This window comes from Oenanthe melanoleuca, chromosome 5, assembly GCF_029582105.1.
Source record: "Oenanthe melanoleuca isolate GR-GAL-2019-014 chromosome 5, OMel1.0, whole genome shotgun sequence".
Classification (NCBI taxonomy): domain Eukaryota; kingdom Metazoa; phylum Chordata; class Aves; order Passeriformes; family Muscicapidae; genus Oenanthe; species Oenanthe melanoleuca.
The window spans coordinates 37,197,890-37,206,694 of record NC_079339.1 but is presented as its reverse complement, the minus strand read 5'-3'; the positions used below and the strand labels follow the sequence as shown (position 1 = coordinate 37,206,694).

The 8,805-nt window shown below is 48.1% G+C and overlaps 1 protein-coding gene across 1 annotated transcript; it reads left to right on the top strand.

Moving 5' to 3' along the window:
* Positions 1-531: 531 nt before the first annotated feature.
* NKX2-8 (NK2 homeobox 8) lies at positions 532-2,612 on the top strand. The gene is made up of 2 exons (XM_056493367.1): positions 532-697; positions 1,790-2,612. Exons 1-2 carry the CDS (start codon positions 532-534, stop codon positions 2,332-2,334), a joined length of 711 nt encoding a protein of 236 aa, XP_056349342.1. The 3' UTR covers positions 2,335-2,612.
* Positions 2,613-8,805: the final 6,193 nt, after the last annotated feature.

Sequence of the window (8,805 nt, the reverse complement as noted above, 5' to 3'; positions counted from 1 at the left end):
GTCCTGGGAGGATTCACTTTGTCTGCGGATAGAAGGGACGCTGGTGGCTTCGGTGGCGGATGGAGGGGGGTGGTTGTTGGTCATCCACATGCCACCCAAGATGTTATTCACTGCTAACAATTACCATTATCTGTCCCCACTTTTGGCTAATCAGACAGAATATGTAATGATGACGCCTGTTTCCTGCTGTCTTTGGGAGGTAACGGGTTATTCTCTCATGGGGGTGGCGGGAGGGGGGGTTACACCTACTCCCATTAGGGCTTTAGCACTTGACTAATTCAGGTACTTAGCATCCTATAGACAGGGACGGTTTGAAAGCAGGCAGTGTTTGCAGTGGGGAGGACTGTTTATATAAACAGGACACCTCTGTAAACGACACTAATATTTGGGGTTAGGTGGCGATGGAAAGGAAGGTCCTCTTGATCCGAGAGGTTCCCCAGTAACTGGACACAATAATTTTCTCTCAGCTTTTAAGGAAGGGGATTCGGTTTGGGGTGATATTTTTTTTTGGGGGGGTGTGCACAATCTACCATGGCCACATCTGGCAGGATCAGTTTTACAGTGAGGAGCATTTTGGATTTACCAGAGCAGGATGCTAATAGCATAAAGCAAGCCTCTGACCATCACCACTCAGCGGAGAACTACAGCGGCTCGCCGTATCAAGGGTGGATAGAAACAGACAGAAATCACTATCCCTGTGAGTATAAAACGGACAGGAATTCTCCATCTCCGCAAAATTACCTTTTATTTGTTTCCCCCCACCCCCTTCCTTTGAGGAAGATGCGAAGCAGCGAACTGACAGTATACATAGACTACAGGATCGGGGAAATACAGGCTGGGAATTTTATAAAATATTACTGAATTGCAACAACGAACCTGCAGAAATATCCAGGCCACGATTTTAAGACAGAAAAGAGGGTTTGGGTTTTGTTGTGGGTTATTTCGGGAGGTTTTGAGGGGGAGTTTTTTGGTAGGTCTGTGCATGTTCCCAGCTATCTCAGAAACCAAAGCCTCAGGCTGTGTCCGCCTCTCTCTGTGCGCTTACCGTTTAAACCCACTTTCCGGATTATTTTTTTTTACCGCCGCTTCACTATTGCAAGAAATCCCGGTTTTTTGTGCAGAAGGGTTTGAGGCCACCCGACGCACCGCAGAGGAAAGCCGAGCATTCCGTGCCTCGCCTCCCCGAGCTGCCGCGGAGCGCCCTGCGCGCCACCGCCCAGATCCGCGCACCTGCCGCCGCGGCGGGCAGGCTGCAGCTCGCAAACCCAGCTGTGTAGCACACTGGTGGCACCTCGCACACACAAATTGTGCTGCAGATATACGGCGTTTATTGTACACCTGTGTGTGCGCCGGGGGAGATCGTCCTTTGAATGGGTGCGGGAACACCACCGAGATAAGTTAGATATTAAGGTAATTGAGCGGCGAGTGAAAAGCAGTTATGAAAGGATCAGGCAGCCCCATATTCTGTTTCAGTGGCCAGGGCACACGAGGACTAGCAGCCCGCAATCCCCGGGCTGTGCGAGGCGGAGCGGCCGTGCCCCTGCGGGGATTGCCAGCGGGTAAAAGCGGGTCACCCACGGGAGGACAGCCCTCTCCATCCCGTGGGCTAGGTTTGATGTATTCCTGGGGTTAGCTCACACCTCTCGTTGACTGTTGGGATTAATCCGGCCCGCTAGACAGCCGGGGCTCTCCCTGCGACAGGCGTTTCAGCTCTCGGCGGCCTCCTCGATGCCTGCTTCGCTCTCCGGCCCCGGCTGCTCCCTCTCTCTAACCCACTCGCTGTCCCCAGCTTCCGACGAGAGCGGTCCGGAGATGAGCTTGCCCGACTCCACCCAAAGGTCGCTCCCCGCCCGCGGCTCGGAGGCCGAGGAAAAGAAGAAGAAGCGGCGGGTGCTCTTCTCCAAGGCGCAGACGCTGGAGCTGGAGCGGCGGTTCCGGCAGCAGCGATACCTTTCGGCGCCGGAGCGGGAGCAGCTGGCCCGGCTGCTCAGCCTCACCCCCACCCAGGTGAAGATCTGGTTCCAGAACCACCGCTACAAGATGAAGCGGGCGCGAAGCGAGGGCCCCGGCAGCCCGCAGCCGCGCCCGCCCGCCCTGCTGCGCCGGGTGGTGGTGCCGGTGCTGGTGCGGGACGGGGAGCCCTGCCGCGGCTGCCCCTCCAGCCCGCCGGCGCCCGCGGCGCGCCCCAAGCTGGGCTGCGCCCTGGCGGGATGCAGCGCCCAGGCCGCCCTCGCCCTGCAGGGCTACCGAGCCTGCCCGCCCGCCGCCGCCCTCGGCGTCTTCCCCGCGTACCAGCACTTAGCGCACCCCGCCGTGGTCTCCTGGGGATGGTGACAGCGGCGCTTTGCCCTCTGGGGCCGGACTCATCCCACGGGCGGGGGCGGCCCGCCCCAGCCCCGGGCTGCATCGCGGGGAAGGCGCCGGGGCACCGCGGGCCGGGCCCGGGCGGGCCGGGCGGCGGAGCGCGGCTCCGGGGCGGCCAAAGGCCCGGACGGAGCTGGCCGGGGCCACGCTCCCCTCCGCCGGCCTCACCCGAGGGCGAGGATGCCGCGTGAGGCGCGAATTTTGTAAAACCTCTGCTCCTCCTCCTCCTGTTCGAGAGATTCCTTGTTAAAAATTAATGATCATCTTAGCGACCTAGTGTATTCTAAAATAGCTGACTCTTCCAGTGACTAATAAAATGATTTTTGGCAAGTAAGTTTCTCCCGGCGGATAAGTGTAGTTGTGACGGTTCAAAACTATTCCTGTTTCGTAGGATTACCTCGTATGCTATAAAATCTTAAATACTTGTCTACAGTCGAATTTGACTTCCATATTCGTTTATTTTATCTATATGAGCCGGTAAACAGTAAATAAATTTTGCTGCAAGCATCTCACTGAAAACGCCGTGATAATTCCTACGAGAAGCGTGAGCCTGGAGTCTCCCTCTCTGGAGACCCCCCGCTCCCCACGACTTTGCGTTTTAAGCGGCAATGTCTTCCTTAGAGCCACTAAGACGGGATTCAGAATTAAACCAATCTTTCCGTTAGCCTGAAACCATTCCAAATTCTGACTGGGGAAGGATAGCAAAAAAAAAAAAAAAAAAAATGTTTTGTGATAAACTATCGATTTTATTACTACGGGGTGAAAATAATTATATATCTTTTCTGCCAACCGCCAATGGAGGAAAAGTCTTAAAACCCCCTACAGAACTAAACCCAGGTCCCTGAAATATGGACTAGACCGACTGCTTCCATCCCTCCGACAGCACCTGCGGACCAGGGAAGCGGAGGGAATATTTGGGGCAAAGACCCCACCGGGACTGATGCAGAAAGCGCCGAGGAAAAGGTCGACGGAAAGGGACCCGCAAGAGATATCTGAGTGGGGACTTTATCACATTTTTTTTATTTATTCCCTGGAAGGGCACAATTTTGGACGAGGTATGTCTCTGACATGTGGTATGCTGCCTACACATCGTGGGGAGCCCACGGAGAGCGAAGCTGGGAGATGCTGCTGATGCCGTCGCGGATGAGGAGGCGACCAAAAGCACACACTGGTTTCCGTGGGTGATTTTGGCCGCCTCCCCTGCCAGAATGGCCCCGCTCTCCTCCCAGCCCTACCTTACACAGAGCTCAGCACTCTCCACCTGGGCTGCTCGGTGTCGCCTCTGTCCTCGGTGCGGGAGGATCAGACCCAGCGACAGCGCAGGACAGGCTGGGGAGAAGGAAGGGACGCCAGTCCTCCCACCTACATCCCTCCCCTGCTTGGACAGGGAGCCGTGTGCCAAGACGAAGGCGCAGAGCGGATCAGGCCTCTGGGCTGTGCGGGAAGGACCTGGGACACATAGCTTCTGTGTCACCTGGGTTTGGTTTTATTGTTTGGTTGGTTGGTTGTTGGGTTTTGATATTTTTTTTGTTGTTGTTGTTGTTGTCTTTCCCCCGCCCCTTTCTCTTTATTTTTCCTCCTGCCATCCGAAATCTCTTTTTTTTTCGTCTCAGCTGCTGGCCACCTTGTCTCCCATATGGATGGGGTTATCTTAGAAGAATCTCCCAGAGAATCGCTCCTTAAACCTCCTTTTGTCTTGAAGGTTGAAAAGACCATTGTTGTGCATGAAAAGGACCTAGACAAAATCCGCACTGTTTCAATTCAGGACTGTTTAATCAGTCCCTAGTGACAATTTTATGGGTTTTAGGCGGTACAATAGCATCTTTTAAAACCTTGTGGCCTTCATGAAAACAAAGGGCTTGAATTTTATGGGCTTACAACTCCAATTAGAACAGTGCCAATGTGTATGGGAGATTATCAAATTTGTATCATAAAACCCCTCTATAATAAATGATTACTGGAAGCTGGGGAGGGGCGAAGGGGAGAAAGGACTCAGACTTCAAGCAATGGACTTTGTCGCATGTAGTTTTAAAAGTACAGATGCTGCCTTCCATTTTAACCGTTTGCGACCCAGCTATGCAGCAAGATCATCTGTAGAAATAGTGTGATAACGTCATCAGAAAAGGAAACAAAGACAACGGGACCAGAATGCTCGTCCTCAGCACAAATCTATCCTGCCGAGTGTTTGCAGCATCTCACCTGGAAGGGTCCTTCCCTGGCTCCTCGCTCATCTGAGCTGCTGTCCTGTCCAGGAGCCCACACATGGCCATATGAAGGCTCTGTAAAATAGGAGGGTTTCCTTAAATTGCTGCTTTTATGATTTACTGTACATCCAGGTAACGACAGGGGGTGTCCCTTCCCAATCCCAGGTTGCAGTGATTTTCTCTGATCACCGGCTGCAAAGTCGCCTGATGTGGGTTTCTTCAAAAAATGTTGCCTTTTATTCAATCCAGGGAATGGGAAAGGTGCAATTCCCAGGCACTGGCAAAGGCTAACGAGGTGCTTTTGCAGGGTGAGTGAAGTCATCTCAACAGGGTTGCAGAGAAGATGGCAGAGTCATGTTCAAGCATAGAGAAAAGCAACCCCCTTATTTTAATGCATCCAAGTAGAAGGAATAATGTCTTAAATAATGAAACAATTCAATAGTCTAATGAGATTTACAGTAAAGTAAAAGTCTTGTGGAGGGGATAGGGTGGGGCCAAAAGTATTATGTTTTTCTGACAGAAACAAATTAATCTGTCTAAATTTGAAGCGCATTTGGCAAGGAAAATTGTTAATTTTACCAATGGATAAGCTGTATCCAGGAGATAAAATAATCTCAGCTGTTGGTTTGGATTTTTTTTGCCTCCTCTTCAAAGGGGTGAATGCACAGTTCCTGCCTTTTCTCTTTCTTTCCCCCCATCAGGTCTCATTGTTACTTTCACCCTGCAAACAGACCTGTGAATTTCACTGAAACTTATGAATAAGCATACCATGATCAAGACCTAATGCCATCTTCAGCTAATGAAAAGCATTGCTAACATCTCCAAACATACTCCTGGGTGCTTTATTCTTAGTCAGTAAATAAACTATTGACTTTGCAAAGGCCCAGCCCTGTTTCAGTGGGAGCCCCTGGGCACATGCTTGTTAACTTAGAGCTAAGACATTAAAACAAGTCACCAGATTGCCTCTATTTTTTGGACAATAGTTCTGAAAGAGCATGTGATCAAGACCCTTTGTGATATTTCATGAACAAGTTGAGTGTGTCCCTGCCAATGCACATCCATCATTTGTCTTTGTACATATACACACCATGCGTTTTAAAAATTACAACAGATGAAAAACATCACGTCTGAAGCAGAACTCTGCCATGCTCCAAACTCTCTTGTCACTGATTTAGGAAAGGCTCCTGGCAGCATTGCAGTATGTATGTCTTGGTTAATGACCCATCTGGACTGGGTTGTTAACTAAGTGTAGGTCAGGTCTGTCAAAACTTTTGTAATTACATACTCTTGTACCTCGTAACATTTCATAGGAATAGGCCTTCCACCCTTGCTGGGAGCTCAGCTGATGCTCTAGGACCATACTGAGCTCTCTTTGCTTTCAGTAACAGGTGGTGTCCAACTCTTTGAGGAGAAGCCTAGTTCTGGCTCTCCCTGTGCTCAGTGACCTTCACAAGTTGCAGTTCATTGTTTGAGATAGTGTCTTACTGGACTTGAGTCCCTGATAGCTGCTGCTTCTTGAGAAATGGGAACAGCTAAGATACAAGGAATAGCATTTTCTGAGCCTTAGTGATGGTACTCAGCCTTTTCTTCAAAAGCCTAGACAGTGCAATTTGCTTTTCCTCAGACCCCTGAGCATTGGACCAGTCCCATACATACTGGACATCAGGTAGTGAACTCTGTCACTACAAGGGCAGAATTCCTGCCATGAACAAAGAATTGCAAAACAAAGACTCTACTCCACTTACTAGACATTAAAAAAAAAAGATCCTCTTCAGAATCTGATAGAATTTGATTCCAGATGAGTAATAATTTAAAAGAGAGAAGAAACAGAGAAACACAGCAAAAAGACATAGGAAAATCAGTAACAACAGTAAAATAAATAGATAGATAGATAGATAGATAGATAGATAGATAGATAGATAAAACTCCTCTGCTGCTGCTCACTGGGCACCATTTGGGAGGTCCTCATGATCTCTTCCATTTCTCTGTTGCTTTCAGGGAGTTTCATGTTATCAGACATGCTTCTGTGCTATTTTTATGTATAGTTAAAGGTGGATGTGATTGTTTTTACTCAGCTTTTCCCTTTACTTCTCCTACACTGGCCTCAGGATGCTACTGTTGGGATCTTTAATGTTGAAGTTCTGCCTTCATCCCCACAAGTATTTCCTGTGTGCATAGTTTACCCACTCTCTACTGGTGGCTGAGATGATGTTAATATTCTTTCCTTACTCCCTATTTTCTTTTTAAACCAGGAATTTAGTACTCTATTTTCTTTGCTCATGTCCAATATAATGATCTTGGAGAAATAATTTTGGTACTGTGTGACCTTCAGAGTCAATGTGCATGTGTGTGAATACTGCCACATTTATGTATTTAAATTTGGCTACTGAAAAATATTTTTGTCTTTGCTTTGAAGAAGCCTAGACTTTATTATTGTTTTTGGCTTTGAGTACTATAGTTTAAATATTCCTTGGGAATCAGAGAGTTGAGTTTTGAACAAATTGAAATTCTGAAATTTCAAGACACTACAGGAATACTGCTCTGGTGTTTACATTTTAAAAATATGTTGAAGCACTCAAGAACCATCGTGGAAGAGCTGCAGAAAAGATGAAGGCTTGGCCATCATCCTGTGGAGTGAAGGTTGAGGTTGGTGTCCTGTCTATTCCAGCTTACCAAAGAGGCTGGTCAAGCAACTGAAGTAAAAGCACTCAGAAAACATAATCTTGGGCATAAAAGGCCTTCCTGTTCAGCTGGCAAAGTTTAATTAAGACCAATAATTTGATAAAACCTATTCTGAAATTTGTTGCCACTCCTAACTAGTAGAATAATAAGGTCTTTTTTTAATCATTATTTGGTGACAAAACCCCTGACTCTGAAAAAAATTCATGGAATATTTGAGCAAATGTGTTCTCATTTTGTTAGAGATATTTGCCTTGTGCTGAGAATGAATTCCAGGGATCCCCATGGCTCATAGTGCATTAGAGATGACAGTGTCTGGTCAGAACTGACCCTTCTGATCTTTAAGTATGAACAGTTATATTTGCTACCTGGTGAGCTTCAGGTACCAGAATGCCAATTACCACCACACATTCCTTTCAGATAATCATGAAAGAGCCCAGTCAATCAGTATCAAAAAGAGGGTTTTGCACCAGGTATAGCTAGAAAACTCATGCCAGCCACCAGGTGAATGGCTTGCCCAGAAGAGTTGTTGCATTTGGGGTAGATGCAGCTGCAAGGGTAGTGGTGAGGCTGTCAGCACTACAGGCTCTTGTTTGCTGCATGGTGTGGCCCCACAGCCCACACAGCTGGTGGCAGGTGTTGGCTCTCCTGGGTGGGCTGCTTGAAACATCTGCAGCCAGCTGCAAGTAACACTCCATGTGTCTCCTTCTAGCAGCACCCACCTACCAGTGTGCAGATATCCTAAGGCAGTGGTGACAGCAGAAGGGCTGATCCTCACCCTTCTCCCCAGCACCTTTTCCCCTGTGCTATGGCAGCACGAAAATCACCCACGCTGTCTGAGGTCTCCCTTTGATCTCCTTTTGTCCTTTCTCCCTCTAGCACTGACTTCACAGAAAATGGGGGCTGCTAAGGACATCTTCAGACTAGGTTTCCAAGGGCACCTTGTAACAGCTGGGGAAAGAGTTGAAAAATCAGGAGGCTGAGGAAATGTGTGTGTGACTCTCTTGCTTTTTCTTTCGTCTTTCCTTGCTCTCTCTCTCCACCATCAGGCTATGCCTACTATGGAATCAGGCCAGTAGCTGCTCCTAACAGCCTCACTTTGCATTTTTCACTATTGTCACTGTATCATCCAATCATGTAAAAAAAATGGCATATTGACTTGGCAGGTGCTTCTGTTTTGAACATGATTAAATAACTTTTTATTGTCATCTTCCAAGCATTTTTATCGTCATTTACTGAGTGAAAGGGGCTCTGATTTTGTGAGTATCTGCCAGAATATGTTTGATCCTGTCATCATTTCTTCAGAAAATCACGCGCCTGTAGCTGGAGCACAAGATATGGTAAGTGCATGAATTGTCCATTGCACTCTGCACTTACAACACTGCCTTCATTGTCAATGATAACAACAGCAGGGGAGAGATCTTGGGAGTTAAACTACCTGCTGTTTTCTCCTTGATGTTTGAGCTCTTGGATGCTGCATGAATCTCAGAGATGCAAGGAGTCACTTCTTTGTTGATGCCCTTTTTTAGGGGTTGTTTAAACATGGTATGCTGTTGTA

Coding starts and splice junctions, on each gene's coding strand:
- NKX2-8 (XM_056493367.1), top strand. CDS start 532: ATGGCCACATCTGGCAGGATCAGTTTTACAGTGAGGAGCATTTTGGAT. Junction 698..1,789: donor AGACAGAAATCACTATCCCT/GTGAGTATAAAA, acceptor CGCTGTCCCCAG/CTTCCGACGAGAGCGGTCCG.